This window comes from Wolffia australiana, chromosome 6 (genome assembly GCF_029677425.1).
Source record: "Wolffia australiana isolate 7733 chromosome 6, ASM2967742v1".
Classification (NCBI taxonomy): Eukaryota; Viridiplantae; Streptophyta; class Magnoliopsida; order Alismatales; family Araceae; genus Wolffia; species Wolffia australiana.
In genome coordinates this window covers 378,384-396,005 of record NC_135840.1, presented here as the reverse complement: position 1 = coordinate 396,005, position 17,622 = coordinate 378,384, and the positions used below count along the sequence as shown (strand labels likewise).

The 17,622-nt window shown below is 42.9% G+C and overlaps 3 protein-coding genes across 3 annotated transcripts; 1 reads left to right on the top strand and 2 right to left on the bottom strand.

The window, feature by feature from the left end:
- Nucleotides 1–2,104: 2,104 nt before the first annotated feature.
- LOC144704287 (uncharacterized) lies at nucleotides 2,105–2,801 on the top strand. Its single transcript, XM_078576649.1, has one exon. It carries the CDS (start codon nucleotides 2,105–2,107, stop codon nucleotides 2,582–2,584), a length of 480 nt encoding a protein of 159 aa, XP_078432775.1. The 3' UTR covers nucleotides 2,585–2,801.
- A 37-nt stretch (nucleotides 2,802–2,838) lies between these two features.
- On the bottom strand, nucleotides 2,839–4,566 carry LOC144704410 (pentatricopeptide repeat-containing protein At2g34400-like). The gene has a single exon (XM_078576826.1). It carries the CDS (start codon nucleotides 4,564–4,566, stop codon nucleotides 2,839–2,841), a length of 1,728 nt encoding a protein of 575 aa, XP_078432952.1.
- Nucleotides 4,567–13,198: 8,632 nt separating this feature from the next.
- LOC144704513 (Alpha/Beta hydrolase fold-containing protein) lies at nucleotides 13,199–16,618 on the bottom strand. Its single transcript, XM_078576961.1, has 8 exons — nucleotides 16,306–16,618; nucleotides 15,592–15,907; nucleotides 15,156–15,353; nucleotides 14,800–15,072; nucleotides 14,579–14,681; nucleotides 14,255–14,373; nucleotides 13,995–14,171; nucleotides 13,199–13,908 (listed from the first exon to the last, which is right to left on the bottom strand). Exons 2-8 carry the CDS (start codon nucleotides 15,892–15,894, stop codon nucleotides 13,306–13,308), a joined length of 1,776 nt encoding a protein of 591 aa, XP_078433087.1. The 5' UTR covers nucleotides 15,895–15,907; nucleotides 16,306–16,618; the 3' UTR covers nucleotides 13,199–13,305.
- Nucleotides 16,619–17,622: the final 1,004 nt, after the last annotated feature.

Below are 17,622 nucleotides of genomic sequence, written 5' to 3'. Positions count from 1 at the left end.
AACACATGAATATAATATTATGTCTTTTTTTTATTTTGGTTTCAACTCATTTCCCTTTAGATTCCCACATTTTCTCATTATGTGTCATATACCTTCAAATATTTATATATTTAAAATGTGATTTATGTTCCCGCGTACCATGTAAAATATTAAACCTCAAACTGAGCGCCAACTCTTAAAAGCCTTAATTGAGATTAAATATTTCAATCTATTATTGATTATCTAACCTTTTAATCACTTGATTCACTATTATTATCAATTGGTTTCCCAAGGTTTTGTTCCTGAACTATTTTCATTCCAACTTTGTTTCTCAATTTATTGAGTACAATTTATACATGTTTAGTTTTTTATGACAGTATTTAATAAAATGAATAAAGATATCTAGTTTTCTTCTATGCCTTCTTTACCTATTTAGTTATTAAGTTATTAGTATTTTTCAGTGTTTTATTGATAAAATTTCCTGATATCAATATTATCTAGAACTAATGAAGCACATCATACATGTTAGTAGGCTTTGACATTTAGGACCGAGGACTGGTAGGACCGGACCAAACCAGGACCGAACAAGACCGGACCGGAACTGGACCGAACTTCCGGTAAGGTTTAGGTCCATGCCAAAAAACTGGACCGGACCGGACCCTGTTCCACACACTACCCATCCCCCTCCCCGTCACCCTTGCCATCACCCGCCCAAGAGCTCATCGCCGCTTCTCCGCACGCACAACGCCTCCGCCACCCCCCTGCTCCTCCGCCACCCCCCCGTACCGGACCAGACTGGAACCGGACAGAACTTCAGGTACGGTATAGGTCCATGCCAGAAAACCGGACTGGACCGGGACCGTCAAACCCTACAAACAGTGTTTATGTTAGCACATAAACAGCTTATCTCTGAAGAGATGTTTACGCTTTGTTTTTTTGCTGTTTAAGTATCCCTTCACACACAAACAGTGAAGAATTTGTTAGGCCATGGTTTTAGAAAAGATTATCCACTTCTATGAAAAACAAATTAGCATAAAAGGGTGTATTATTATAATAATCAGCTATCAGTAGATTATACATCTATGAATCAGTGAATATATTGGTAGGTCAATCTAAATCTCTATATATCTCCTATGGCAAAGGCTGAGAGTGATTGGCGGGGGCCGGCGAGCCAGCTCATCCCAGATAACCCGTCACTTCTATATATAGACAAACGGTTAGATTGGCCGTTAGAATGACACGTGGCATCACTAGGAAATTCCAATATTAGGCATCCATGACGGATAACTATCCGACATGGCTGGGCCAACGAGACGACGGGTAAAAAGGACATTTCCAATCGAGACGGCCGTTGCAACAGGGACGGGGGGTATAAAAGGAAAGGCCGATCCGCTCTTCGTCAATGTCGCAGGCAGCGGCCGTCATCTCCCGGCATCGTCTGGAAGGGGTTGGACGGAGGATCGTCGGATTTCCTCCGTAGATCGCCGCAATTCCTCTCATCTGCGCGGTAAAAGGAAGAATCGTTCGTTTTCGCCTCTTACAGGTGAGTGATTATTGCGCGTTTCTATTATTCCAGTTCTTAGATTCGTTCTTGTCCACCGTTTTTGAAGCGGAAAGTCGTCCGAATGAACCTCATTCGACTTTTCCACTCGCTTTTTTGTTTGTGCTTCGGAGATTCCTTCTTCACGTGTTCGGATAATGACAGATCGGTTCTTATCTCGGCATTCGAGTTTTTCTTGTCGCTCCGCTGTTATTGTGTCCGGGATTCCAGTCCAGACGGCTTGATGATGACGGATCGGTCTCCGTTTTATTTTCTTCTTCTCGATCTATTGTTTTTGTTTCCTAGATGCCATTGCGAGTTCGGGTTTTGTTTCGGCGGCTAACGATGACCGATCTCCTTCACTCAAAATTTTATTGTTGCTGCATTGTTCGTGCGTCCGAGATTACAACTCCAGCTGGCTACTTAATGACGGATCGATTTCCGGATGATCATCGAAATTTTCTCGAAGGTCCATTGCAAATTGATGACAGATCGGTCTTTGCAGATTGGCAATCGGCCTCGTCCTCTTGCAATCGTCGTCAAAGTAGTCGCTAGGGCACCGCAGCGAGTGCCTCAGCGACGGAAATGTCGACGATCATGCTAGACGAAGCGATTGCGAAATCGGTAAAGATGGAGACCGATCCAGAGGCGGAATTCGCCAGTTGCGACTGCTGCGGCCTTTCGGAGGAGTGCACTCCGGGGTACATCAAGCGCGTGCGGGAACGGTACGACGGGCGGTTGCTGTGCGGTCTCTGCGCGGAGGCCGTCAAGGACGAGATCTCGCGTTCCGGTCACCGCGTGATAGACACCGGCGAGGCGATCAAGCGCCACATCGCCTTCTGCCGGAGCTTCCGCCGCGCTCCGGCGCCGGCCGCCGCGGGCGCCGGCGACAACCTCATCACGGCGGTGCGCCAACTCCTCCGTCGCGGCCTCGACTCTCCCCGCGCCGTCGGATCCGCGTCCAGCACCCCCCGCCGCAGGATCAACGGTGATGCGGACTCTCCCCGGTCCGCCTTCCGCCCCGCCGCCTTCTTCTCCGCCGACCGGCTGCGGATGCAGATCTGATCCGACGGCTGAGAAATCGGCGCCCACCCAGGCGAAGGAGAGCCGGCCGCCTGCCCCTGCAACTTCTCTCTCTAGAGAGCTGCTTCCTCTTCAGAGAGAAGGGGGGAAGCTTCTGGATCTGGGCCGGGTACGTCGGTTCATTCAATTCTCACACTTGTATCGTGCCATTGCAGAGTAATGCCGATTTCTACGCCGAACGAACTCTGCGTGTTCTTCTTCCGTCTGGTTCGTATCAGTTTTTTTCTCTTTTCTGGCTACCATTCCCATCCGGCCATCTGGAGATGGAGCGACTCCAAGACGGCGGGGAGCTGCTCCATGCCGGCCGTGGTCTTCAGGCAGCCAATCCGGAACTCCCGCGTGGCGCCGTCGAGGGTGATCCAGCTGCAGCCGGGCTGCTTCTTCAGGCCTCTCTCCGCCATCATCGCCCGCACGCCGGCCACCTCCACCCACCGCCCGCCGGCGGCGGCGGCATTCGCCAGCATAACGTGAGCAGCAGCACTCCTCCCCGCGCCGACCGCGGCCACGGCCCGCGCCGCCTCCTCGCCGGGCGCGGCTAGGTAGGCGCCGATCAGCGCCCCCCAGAGCTCCTCCCGGGGCTCGGAGGCGGCGGCGGCGGCCGCCGCCGCCTCCCCCACCAGCCCGGCCCTGGCGAGGAGGTCCACGAGGCAGGCCTGGAGCTCCGGCCCCGGCGGCGCCGCCATCTCTCCGACCACCCGGCAGCCCTCCTCGACCAGCCCCGCGTGGCTGCACCCCGCCAGCGCCGCCAGAAAGGACTCCCCGTTGGGCCGCAGCCCGAGCCGGGGCATCTCCCGGAGCAGCCCCAGCGCCTCCCGGCCCATCCCGTTGACCGCCAGCCCCGCCATCATCGCGTTGACCGCGACCACGTCCCGGTTCTCCATCTCCCGGAAGACCCGCCAGCCCTCCCCGGGGCTCCCGCACTTGCAGTACATGTCCACCACCGCCGTGCCCAGGATCGGGTTCCCCCGCCCCGCCGCCGGCCCCACGGCTCGGTGCACGGCGCGGCCCAGCTCCAGGTCCCCGAGCCAGGCGCAGGCCGGGAGCAACCCCGCGGCGGTCACCCGATTCGGCCGTGGGTTCCCTGGCGACGCGACCAACCGCCGGAACAGCGCCAGCGCCTCCCCGTACTCCCCGCGCTGGACGCACCCGCTGATGGCGCAGTTCCAGAGCGCCACGCCCGTCCCGGCGGCGCCCCTCTCCCGGACCGCCTTCTCGAACACGGCCCGGCTGCCGTCCGCGTCCCCGACCTTGGCGCGGAGGTAGACGAGGGCGGCGTCGGTGGCGTTGTCCAAACCGGGCGGGCCGAGCGCGGCGAGCCATCGCGCGGGCCGGGTCGTCTTGGCGCAGGCGGAGAGCGCGGCGACCGCGGTGTCGTCGTCGGGGGAGAGCCGGCGGGCCCGCATGGAGAAGAAGAGAGAGAGGGCCTCGTCGGGGCGGTCGGCCCGGGCCAGGGCCCGGATGAGGGAGGCCCAGGCGGGCACGGAGACGGCGCCGCGCGTTTGGGTGAAGAGGCGGCGGGCGGAGGGGAGGTGGCGGAGGGAGTAGGCGCGGAGGAGGGCGCCGGCGAGGGCGGGGTCGCGGGCGAGGCCGCGGGCGAGGATTTGGGCGTGGGCCTGGCGGAGGAGGGCGGGGGAGGGGAGGGCGGCTTGGAGGAGGAAGGAGAAGGAGAGGGGGGAGGGCGGGGAGGGGGAGCGGCGGAGGAGGGCGGAGAAGGCGGAGAGCGCGGCGGAGGGGTGGCGGGGGGCGAGGACGCGGAGGGCGGCGTTGAAGGGGAAGAGGCCCGGGCGGGGGAGGAGGGCGAGCAGGCGAGGGGCCAGCCGCGGGGGGTGGTGGCCGATGAGCCGCGTGGCCAGGAGGTCCGACGAGAGGGCGCCCAGGCGGAAGGCGCGGGCCTGGACCTCGAGCACGCGCCGCCGCGGGACGGGCCCCCGGAGCAGGGAAGCCAGCTCCTCTGCTGTGGCCATCCCCCACGACCCACCCCCCCGGCTCGCTTCTACTGTTCTACCCCTCTACAATGTGACGGGACGGATGACGAGTGGTGAACATGATATATGACTCCCAAGGAATGGCGCCCATCATCCGTCACGTCACACGTCACGATGACAGCAACGTGACGGATGACTTGACTGTGACGGTGATGAAACTAGGGGCCCATGAAGGTTGTGACGGTGTCAGATGATGAACTGGGCGTGACGTTGAAGCGACGGTGATGAGGGGCCTCGGACGAGTGACGTGACGGGAAGGCCGCCACGGATGACGGCCGTGACTTTTGTCACGTCACCATCCTTCACGGATTGTCATCCGTCCCGTCATGTGCGGTGCGTCACGTTCCAGACGAGCCATTCCCTAGATATCTACAATTAGTCGTGTCTTCTATCGGCCTTCTGTAACAGGGCGCAAAATGACATCAACAATTAAACATTTTACTAGTTTAATTTTGAAAATTTGAAGTCTCAATCTCTCTCTGACTCTTTCTCACGCTGCCTCCCTCTCTCCCTCGCTTGGGCTCCCTTCTCTCATTCGGTGTCTCTCTCTCTCAGTACATCTCCATTTATTCTAAACATAACACACTTTTACATGTCAGTTTTTCCTCTTTTTTCGTCATTTAAAATTTCGTCTGTGATAGACATCCCATCACATTGCCTGTCCAAGACCTTCCATCACTGCCACCTCACCCGTCATGGGTGTTTCGTCTTACCATCTCACGGTCATGAGGCTAAAAATTGCCACCCGTCATGAATCCATCACCGTGAAAAATGACATGGCAGATGATGTTTGTTTTTCCTTATTCTGCTCATACCATTCACTCTTGGACTTGGAAACTTATTACAGATTCCATGATCCATGTATCAGCACATTTGAGGACCAAAAGGCGAGAGCTACAATTCACATATTTGGACTTTGAATATCATGGATTAAATCTTTGACTTGATCCCAACTCATTACTCATGGTCTCCAAGATTAAAAGTCAGGTAATGCGCTGTGTGTCACTAATCACTAGTCTTCTCCAATAACAAGTTGATTTCAATATGATATCAGTTCAAATCCTTGTTTTTCTTCTTTATCCTTATTTTGAGCGGATCATATCATTTAGGGATCTTCCTTGTTTTGTTTCACTTGGAGTTCAATCAGGGGGCAAAGAATTTCAATATGGAGCTCAATGATGATGGAAAGATAGTATGCTTTGTACTTAAATTATACTTTATTTTTATTTGATTTTGTCTTATAGGGGACTTCTTTATGCAGCTCTCATTTATAGATCTTTTGTGGCCATAATCCCAATAACACGTCCATGACATATTTAACTTTGTTGAAATAAGTGTTGATTCATTATTATTCTCTTGTGGTGCTTATAATGAATTCCTTGAATACACAAAATCACTTAGTGAATTATGATGAGATCATAATATAATAATAAGTAGTCTTCAAACATTTTTTTAATATATTCTTATTCAAAGTATAATCAAGACTAACATCAAAATATCTGGAAAGGATAATATTATCTAATCCTTCTTATATGATAAATATGACTGATATTGTGGCCATTAGTGTGGAGATATTGAGGAAAGATGGTGAGTGCCCTATAGGGAAAGAAATTAGCGAATTGATCCATAAAAATACCTTTAATGTATTGCCTACTTATCAATAAGGTTTATTCATGTCACAATCATGTAAGTAGTCTTAAGAGAGGAGACACCACTGACATCTTTTGGATAGACAATTATGCTTTAACAAATACTTATGAATATCTAAACATAGGATTCGGATTACCCTTCTCTTGGATATAGCACAAAATAAACAAAGATGATTGGATGGTCAAGATGGGGTTGTCCATTATTGGTATGAGGGGAGGTTGACTCACAAAAAAAGATGCATTGAATTCCCTGGCCAAGGTAGTGGATATATTGGATGTTTCTCCAATGATCTCTATTATGCATCAATACTAACCTGAATAGTAGATTATGGTTTGGTTGTTAACTATACACCAATTCATTTGGGACTCTTAAAACTAAATGCACTCAATATCTTTTAGACCATGAGGTGTAGCTTGGCACCCCCTAGGTGTGAACCTGAACATATTAATCGGGTTAAATAAATATCTGATTAATTAACTTATATACTGATATAGTTAATTAATTAGTTTGATCAATTAATATTATTGAGCCATTAAAGTTATTAATTAGCCTGATACATGTGCACTTGAAAAGGCCCCCCTCTTATTCTCTCCCTCTCCAAAATTCATCTCCTAATAATGTGATTGGATGGTGGGAAGATCAACTAGATCTTAAAGGAGAATTGAATCTGCAGACTATATCCACTGTTCTCTCAAATAGGGGGTACTTCTAAAGAGCAAACGAGTGAATGACTTGAAGGTACCCATCTAGGGAACAAAGTGAGGGAAATTAATGTGACACAAGGTGGTATGATAATCTTGTGTTATTTAACTTTATTATGAATGTATTTTTTTAACAGTGATGCATAAAATATTATTTCAGATAATCAAGCCCAAAAAATCTAACAAAGATCATTTAAGATAAAGACCAGCTTAAAGGAAGTAGGGAGCTCTAACGGTATTTCATAAAGTCTACTTGAGGGTGTCAAGGTGGATATCAAGCACCATGGATTCACATTGAGTATTGTAAGATGAGTGTGTGGGTGACTCACAAAGTGATCAGGAAATGGTACAATCAGGTGGTTTTGCTTATATGATAGTGCATAGTTTGTTATACTCCTAAGTGGTTGTATGATGAGTTATGGTTACCAAACCAGGGTTAAGAATCTCGCTGAAAGAGAGAAGGTAATGTGAGAGTGAATCAATGAATCTAAAAATAATTACATAAACCAGGATGAGATAGCATAAGACTTATTTCAACCCCTCTTACTGAAACTTACCCCCTCTTAAATTCCAACAGTTATATGTGATAACAAGCACGTTTAGCGCTTCAATATGATCATATTTACATGTTTATTTGCATTAAATCACTCATATCTGCATGTTATGAAACTTAAAATGATTAAATCTATTTTTAGAATATTTTCAGAATTTGGACATTAACTTTGGAAATATATGATTTTTCTAAGTCAATATATATATATATATACATATTTTTTGGGCTTTTATTTTATTTAATTTTGAAGTGTTTTTGGCTTTTTTGGCGCAAGGTCACGTGGCACGCTCACGTCCACTCATTTAAAAAAAGAAGAAGAAAGAAGAGGGTTACATGGCACGCCGACGTGCCACCACATCAGCACTCGAGAAAGAGTTTTGTAATGCTTTTTATTTTGTTTTCTTTGTCCTTTTTCAGGTACGCATCGCACGGAATACGAAGAGCGCCCGCACGGAATATGAAAAGTGCAGAATATCATGCGCTTTGACTTCTTTATGGGCACGGAAAATGAGGATGATGATGAGGAGAGAGAAACAAATCAAGGGCTAGGATTGGCTCAGCTTCAAACAGCTATAACTGTTGATCTACAACTCCCATTGAGCTGAAATATTTAGTGTTGCTTCGTCTTCCCCTCCTCTTTCCATCCATACCCTGTGATCTGTAAATAGAGGCCTGGATCAATGTGAAATTCATCTTGAACTTGCTTCCTACTTGTGTGGGCTGATTGAAAGATAGTGAGTTTTGAGTTCCATGAAGTGTGTTCTTGGTGTCTTGGGTGTGTGGGAAGAAGCATAAGAGAAGAGGGGATCTTACCGGCACTTGCAAATTGCCGTGATTTTGGTGGAACATAAGGATCTAAGGTAAAAGTCTTCGCCTTATGTTGTTTCTCTCCCGACATCATCGTTATCATAATTATAGTTTTTATCAACTTTTCATTTATCATTTCACTTACTTACGTTCCCATTATCTCGTCTTTATCTTTATCATCATATCTTTTGCGCATTCAATTTTAGGGGTTTTAATGTCCTATGGAGACGATCCGTACTCATCACTAACTAAATATTCTTAAGTAAGTACGGTTAAATATACTTTTTATTGAATAATCTCAATTACTAACGACGAAATTAAAACCCCTAAAATTGAGATTATCAATCTGTCCACAACATCTTGGAACATTATCCTCTCATAAATATTTTATTAAATAAATAAATAAAATATGTTACATCTTGTGTTCAGTTCTACCATATTTCTTAGTAAGGACCTTGGTTTCTTTTGAAGCTAAAAATATTATTCATAAAACTCTTCCAATTTTAGTATATCCTCCTAAGTTTTTCATAAATCTATTATGCGTGACCCCTTTGGGTCATTTGTCATTCTAATTAATGACTCCACAAGGCCTAATTAATAATGTATATCCAAAAATTATATAAATTTATCACAGAGTGAGACTCCAACATGTTGTAGTCCCAAGCTATGTTGCATGTTCCAGAAAGAAAATGGAGCTCATTCATAACATGCAAATAGAAGCTAATAAAGAGCTATTTTCATCACATTTGTGGGCTTTTAATGCAAAAAACATTTATGTTTAGTGCATGTTATCATGATTTTAGGCTAAAATAATAAATTTCTTGAATTTGAAGTTAAATAATACCTTGAATCAATATTTAGGTCAATTTACACATTTAAATGATTTAAAATGATGATTAGAACAATTGAAATGATTTAATTGACCTATTTCTATAAATAAAAAGAAAATAAATAAATAAAACGAATATTAGAAATTAATAAAATCATTTTAGGCATTAATAAACAATTTTTAGAATTTATTTGAACTGTTTTTAGGTTAAAAAACTTTCTTTGATAAAAACTGGCCCTTATTGGGCCAGTTTAATCGTTAATCGGATGTTTAGTGCGCAGGGACATACACCGAGGAGAGCCCAAACCAATCAGAAAGCTGCATTCAGCTTTCTATGCGTGACACACACGCATGTGCGTCACGCGTGTCGCTCATCACGTCCGGTACGAAGCGCACTGCACGCGCCGTGCCGTGGACTAATCCCAATCCACTTAACATGTTTCAGTGCGGGGCGTCGTGGACCGATCGGAAGAGAGAGATCTAAACGGAGTGTCTTCTCTCTTCTGTGCGTTTCACACGCACGACCCGCTGTGCACATGACGAACGGAGCTTCACGTCGCCACGTGACCGAATCCAAAGCTTTCGTGCACCTTGCATACAAAGCGGTGAACACGAAAAAAATAACTGAATGCGAAGAACACTTTCTTCCGATCCCGCGGCGATAAAAATGAAGAAAATCGGAAGATTAGAGCTCGTTCTTGATTTTTTAAGCTCAAGGAAGGAAGCCCTAGCCTCCTTGAAGACTCAAGAATCAACCTGGAGTGAATTGGAGCTCGATTTGGACTGAAATTTCGCAGATCCGTCGCCGCATTCTTCCCACCAATTCTAGCAAAAATCGTGGAAATCGGGGTCTTCGTTGCGCGGAATTTGTTCAAACTGAGTCAAAATCTTTCCTGGTACCTCTAGGCTAATTTTGTTTGATTTTTGCACCTTAGTTCGTACTTTATTTTCCAAACTTGCATTCCGTTTATGCTCGCCGTTGTTTTCTTTCATTTTCGATTTTAATCATCTTAATTCATAGATTTTAGTTTGTTTCTCAATCAGTTCGCATTGATCGATTATGAATTTCTTATTTAGAATCGTAAGTGTTGCTTAAATCACACAAAAAAATCCGTCTATCATAGTTCTGAAATAAGCAAATCGTGAGTCATCTTCACGATTTGCTCTTTTAGGACATCTGTACAATATTGAATTAATTCGGATAAAATAAAAATGCAATAAAAATTGCTCAAAAAATCCCATAAAAATTAGTTCCTTTTATTCTTTAAAAATAGTAAAATGTCTTCTGATAAAAATAGTGAAACAAATTAAAGCCATATACCAAAATAGAGTTAAATCAATTTTAGAAATCAATTTCAAATCTATTAAAAAGAAATTTACAATATATATATACATATATATAATTCAAAACGACTAAAGAATTTAGATCAAATATAAAGATAAACTTAAGTGGTTTTATATCTCTGTTATTTAATAACAGAGAATCATTAAAATCACTTAAGTTCAAAAGGATAAAATGTTAGTTAAAATTTACAAGTATTAGCATTTAAATAAGAAATTAAAACATCATTTCATTTAGGTTTCAAATTCAAAACCCTAATTAGAAAGAAAATTGAATATTTCCTATCGCCTCCCTAGGGTTCGACCCCTTACTCAAGCATTAAGGGACAAAGAAATTTTAGTGATTAAGTTCAAAAAATCCCTAAATAACGACATATATACACGCGTTTTTGAGCTTATCACTCATCAACTATTTAATGGAACATGTCTATATTGACCACTCACTCACCTTTATGGACTTGGTGATGCATTGGAGCTAACACAGTTTGTAATCTCATGATATGGGACATAGATAATAGTCAAAACACTATCATTAATCCATAAAATGTCCTTGGTCTCAAAGGTCAAGGACCATTTTTACAACCATGACATGAGTATAATTTCTTGATAGGTATAAAACTACACATGAATTCATACATACAAATTTATTGTACTCTTTCCTTAAACATTACCCATTACCTCTCCAGAGTATCTCTGCACAAATGGTTACATTATCAAGTATCCCATCATATGAGCAAGAGTGAATCATGCTTCGCAACCTTATACTTCAATATCTTCCTCAAAATTCACTTATCATTACACATATCCATTAACATGATAAATTTCCTTATAATTAAAATGATTTATAAATTTAATCATATAAATACTTAATTTATCTATTTATCAACAAGAATATAACAAAATTTTCTGAATTTTACTTAAACGTCACTTTATGCATATCTTGGGCATTTTTGACTAATCCCCCTCAACTTCTATTTCAAGAAACTTTATTGCTAATGAATATTTTAAAGTCCCATGTGCATTTAAATTTACATGAATTATATTAGGTCTTGATAAATCAGCTGAAGTACTCCCTGTGATTTTTATGGCCATTTCAACAGTCAGTAGCAGCTATCAATTGTAAATTTCAACACAGTGGAGATCAATGAAGTTAGTCAAAAAATGTTTTGTTTTTAATAAAATTTATCATGATATATAATAATTTCAATCAAGGAAATGATAAATCTTTCAAAGATGATAAAAAAAACAATTATCCAGAACATATTCAATAAAAATATGTTCAAAATAACCAATGAGAAATGAATACCATAATTTTTTTCCAATTCATTATATAGACGATTCTAAAAGAAGAGTTAAAATAAATTTACGGACAAATGACTCAAATGAAGATGTATTATTTGCAAATATCATATATAAAGATTAACCTAGAAGCTGATTTGACACTGATATCTTTCTGATGTTCTCAGTTATATTCCATTCAAGATAAAATTTGTCAGTGAAAATTTCAGTTAGTCTTGTTCTGAGAAAACTTTTTGGAAAATCTTTTTTAAAGAAAAAAAAGCATTCCAGAAGGAAAGATCAACTGAAAGAAAGATCATAACGAGTTAGGTTTAACACTAAAGATCAGAACAAAACAAGTTTAATGTTCAATTTAAATGATCAGATTATAGACCGTGAAGAAAAGTCTTCCAGAGTAAAGATATTATGAGTAGATATTGAAGAACAAGATCCTATTAAAGATAGTAAGATTTTGTAGAATGATTCAATAAATCACCCACAGAAATAAAAAAAGTCATGAGAGCTTGCACGGAAAGACAAGGAAAGAAGTCCAAGTAATATCGTGAAATCGGTTAGCTGAAATTGTAGATTTGCAAAATGATGATTTTCAAACCAAGGACTCACGGAGAATTACGCTCAGCGCGTCAGGAATTCACAGAAAAAATGTTAAAATCATGATGATAGAAGTGACTGATTTTGGAAATGAAATTTCAACCAAATGTCCTAGACCGATAAATATTCCTCAAGCATAATTAAGATTAAACAACAAAAAACGTCTATCAAGATTATATTCGACTGACTATCTTAGTAAATCGAGAAAAATATTAAATGGAAACTTAAAAACCGGAGTTTAGCACAAGTGCTTGGACGCACAACTTTGATCAGGTTTCAGTTTGGCACAAGTGCTTGGATTGGGATGATCTTGATGTCTGTGGATAATCTTGAAGAACTTAAACTCTATATCGTTTTCCTTTGATGGCAAATTCAACCAAACCTCTGACAGATTGTCTCACTAAATTGTATTTTTTGGTTGAAAAAGTAAGACAGAACTTACGCATCAAATCCCACCTAAAATTCCAAGGTTGACTTAGTTTAACTAGGTCAGACTGTATCGACCAAAGTTTGGACAGCCCATGTGAACTTTAACATCTGTTAAACAACGGCCTATGCTCAATTCTTCATTGATGGAATTCCACTTTTTAACCCCAAAATATTTCGCAAATGCATTATTCTTCAGAAAATTTATATTATTTTTCACGCCATTCAACCCCAGGATTGGTCCCTTCAAACATGAAAATGACAATTTCCGGTATAAAAGATTAGCTGATTTCCTAATGAAAAAGGTTATATTATTCTGCTTGCAGTATGATTAAATAACTCCGAAAAACTACAATCCACTCAAATGGGGCTCCAAACTATTTGTTTATCCCGATTTAATTGTTCTTCAACCACTGCCAGTAAATATTATTCTTGGATCATATGCCAACATTTATCAGAAGGGCAAGCAGTAAACAATGAACATTTGTAATTTACAGGTATCATCACATCACAGGACAAAATCAAGTCAAATCCAGAATCTCTCGCTCAAACCCTTCAATTAGAGCTTCCATGTTCCTCATATAGCTGGGCATGTAGTGATCATTGATCATCATCTGAGATAGCCTTAGTTTCCCATAGAGGGATCTGGGTGTGAGAAAAATCCCAACCTCAGTTTCACCTGAATTCTGCGACTTTTCGGCATCATCTTCCCCTGGTGCAGGTTCTTCGTGCAGGAGGGGGACTATGTGCATGATCCTGCCAGGTGGAAAGAACCTGCGAGGCTCCTCCTCTGCCGCTACAGTCGCCACATCTTCCGCCTGATCGGTCGCCCTTTGGCGGCGGTATAGCTCATCCTCCAGCTGCTGCCACAGCTCTGCCTCTGTCAACTGGTCCCCGCCTATCAAGGTCGTCGATTCCTCAACAAGGAGTGTCTCGGATTGCGTCTCAAGGGTGATAACCGAGGCTTCGACGACAGGGCCATCTCCCTTATCATTCAAGCTGGAGTTTATGGAGGGACCCACTGTACTGCGGCGGCGAGGGCCCATGCATGACCAAGAGGGTAGCCTCAAGGGAGGACGGGTCCATGCCGCCTGAGCTGCATTCCTGGCTCTCTTCATCACAACCTGAGCCCAATCCACATCTTATTTCTTCATATTTTGATCTCAAATGATGAAAGAGGAGGGATGGAGGGTTAGAGTACGGGATGAACCTGGGTGCCATTTGACACGGGCCGGAGGATGGCGCCAGCACCAGCCACCCTTGCCCGTGCACCAGCCATTGACGGTAGGCGGGACCCAATGGCCGTAGCAGATCTGTACACTGTGCTGAGGATCCGAGTGCGCTCAATCTGGTTCCGAAGATCTTTCAACCATGCGGATGCTGTGACCTGTTCAGAGAATATAGCTTTTTCTTTTGAAAAAGGAAGTATGAAAATGTTGGAGATGTGGTGAGGGTGGTGGATGGGCGAACCTCAGCTCGAAGGTCATCAACAGAGGCGGCAGAGAAGGTGGGCACCAGGTCAGCGCCATTAATGATGGAAGTGATGAAGTCTCTTCCAGACTCTGCCAGCTCCCACGTCAAGCATGCAGCTGTACAAGAAAGAAATATGATATGGTGTAAACAACAGGGCAAGAGAGATCCATCCCACTTTCAAAGTTTCTACTAATTCAAAGCAGGAGGGATTGTTTTAAGTTTAAAGACGGGGCTTGGGAATGAATGGATAATTTGAGGAAGATCCCATATAAAAAAATTAAGTAACATTGATGGCCAATAAAACTTTAAATGGAGAATAACCTGGGGCAAATGCAACACAGGTCACGCTGGAAAATTCTGGATGCTCCCGCAATATGTAAGTGAGAAGGGCTGCCGTCCCCGCTCCCAAAGAATGACCAACAATCTGACACAAAAAACTCGGTTGAGAAAAAAGATTTTCTTTGATGTTTTATTGAACCGAAAAAGGTACTAGGTAATGCAGAACTGGGTCATACTGAAAAGATATTTCTTAACAAACTTGCCTTGATTTGGTATTCAGGGTGTTCCCGAGCTGCCTTCATAAGACACGGAGTTGCATGCTTCGCGATCCATCTGGCAGCAGCAACCATCCCACAATGCGCATACCCAAGAACAAGATCACATACTCCACCCTCATTCAAAACAGTGTGGTGAAAGGGAACAGTCCCCCCCGTGGCAGCTGTCAGAGTGTCTCTAATACTATGTGTTCCTCGTATTAATAATATTATACACTTTGTACTTTTGTCAATCAGAATTGTAAAAGCAGGCTTCAAGATCTGCAAAGGATACAGTAAAATTAATGAAGAATTGGGATAAAAAACCCGCAAAACTGAAAAATCATTAAGTTTAGGCCACTTACTCCGGCTTTTGGTTCCTGAAGGAGGACTTCGTCTTGAGAAAACCCAATTGCTTCTAGAAACAAGGGGAAGGGTTTTTTCGAAAAATGCCAACATAGGGTTAATAAACCGAGGAGATATTTAAGCTCCTCACAGATCTCTGTTCCTAAAAGTCGTGTGCTCTCATTTCCAGCGTATATGTTTGCAACAGGCAAGTTCCCCTGAAAATAAAATCCAAAATTAGCGCGAATCAAAATAAACAAGTCCCGATATCACAAGGTCCTCTAAGCAGACATCACAGTAGCCATACAAATCAAACTCTTTTGTAGATATAAATGCCACACAGATTATTAAACGTATTTCCTCTCATTCCATCGAACATAGTTTTAGAATGTTCCAAACAACTGATCATGTTTTATTACCTTTTAAGGAAGAGATAACTGAAAAAGGTTTTTTTACCTGTCTCTTTAAAAGGAAATTGACGCCGAATGCCAAGTCCGTAATGGGCCATTTTCCTAAAGTTTCAGAGTAGGTAAATCTCAAAGTCTCCGATAATGTAGAAATGGTCTCCAGCCACGTAGCAGGAGCCTGAGCCGGTCTCCTCGACACTTTGCTTCTGCTGGAGGAAGAAGAAGCCTGTTGTTCCTCTCCTTTATCATCACTTTCGTTGACCCCTGTTTGATTGATCTGCAATCTTCTGTTCAATGTATAGTACAGAATGACAGCAGCGCCAGCAGCAGTAGCCATAGTCGTCGTCGCCATGGTTCTTGAAGGACTATTCCCAAAAAACATGCAATGCTCAAGCAAGTCAGAGGAGAAATTTCCACAATTAAAACTTTAAAAAACATGGGGAAATTCGAGATACAAACTCAGATTACGGGTTGGAAGACGGATCAAAGCGTTAAAAGGAATGTAATTTTCATTTTCCCGACGAGGAAATCACCTATTTCCGTCAGAAGAGGACGATTCCAACAATTTCATGTCAAATCGAATAACAAAGAGGATATTATTGCCCAGTAACGAGGGAGACGGGAAAAAATTGCCAACCCCTCGTCGACGAGGGAACGACTGACCCAACTAGGCAACAACCCAATAACGTAAATTGTCTCGAAGCCGCAGAGAAACCGAAAATCTAACGATACGGAAGAACCACGCAAAGATCAGGAGATTCACCATGCGGAATCGCCACCCGGGAGGGGCCCTTATTCACCAGCAGCATCAAGATCGCGAAATTCCGATCGAAAGGTCATCGCCCGCGCATTCCAGAAGAAACCCACGAGGGAGCAAGCCGGATAGAAGATGCCAGGAAGAGATTCGGAGTTCGTCGTGGGTTGGAAGATGCCCGATTCGGCCGTTTCGCTTCGTTTTTGGGACGAAGAATGAACCGCGTTGGAAGAGAAATAAGCGCCCCACGGATCGCCCAACGCCTTACTTTATTGCGCACGCTGCTTCGGTGTTGTGCTCAGAGATTGACGACGACGAAACGACGATTGCAGTCGTAGTCGAGAAACCATCTCCATTTGTGGCAATTATACTTCCCCCTTCAGATAAAAAAGAAGAAATTTACCTGCCCGTCGCCGTTCCGTTCTGTTCGGACTCTATTTAGTTCCCGTTCCGTCCCGTTTTGTTCCATTCATCACTCATGTCTAAAGCTCATAGAACTGGGCCAAAAATCCCAGTAAAAGCGGTTCATGACCCCAACCAACTGACCTAAGAGTTAGACTTATTGACAAAAAATGATAAAGATAAAGAATTATTATTTAATACATATCATTATGGGACTTTTTTAGGACAAGTTGAGGAGATATTGGGAAATTTGTCCAGTTTTATAGGGTTTATGAAGGAGACTTAAAATCTTTTGTTTAATGGAAATGAAAGGGTCCAAATGATGTCATCTACTTTACTGTGTATCTACTTAGACGTAGAATAAAAATGGAGTTTACAAACTGAGATGCTACTTTGTTTGATGTACTAAAGTGTCAAAATGATGATGAAATGAAAATCAGTTCATTAATCAGATGATCACTACTGATCCAAAACTCTGATCTGATGTTTGATGACTATGAACCATTGGCTAGTTGCCTGTGTCATGTGTTGATTAATTAAAATAAGAAATGCATAGAGGTCAATTATGTAGTGTTTCATATTCTCTCCTTAAATATCATCTCTTACAGAAAACAATGCATTTGTGATACTTCTAACAAGATTTATTCATGCAGCATAAATAAAAGTGAATCTGGTTCTTGATATATGAGACGATTTATAATGGAAACCATATGGTATGTAGGTAAAGAAATAACTGATGGTAAATCACATTAATTTAGTTGCATGTTGAATCTGATTAATTAAAAATAATAATTAAATATGTAATATATATATATATATATATTTCTTTGTTCACGCGAGACCCCCAAATATATCGACTCACATGTATATGTATACATATATATACATATACATATTAGTCAAGGTTTTTTATTTTTTTGAATT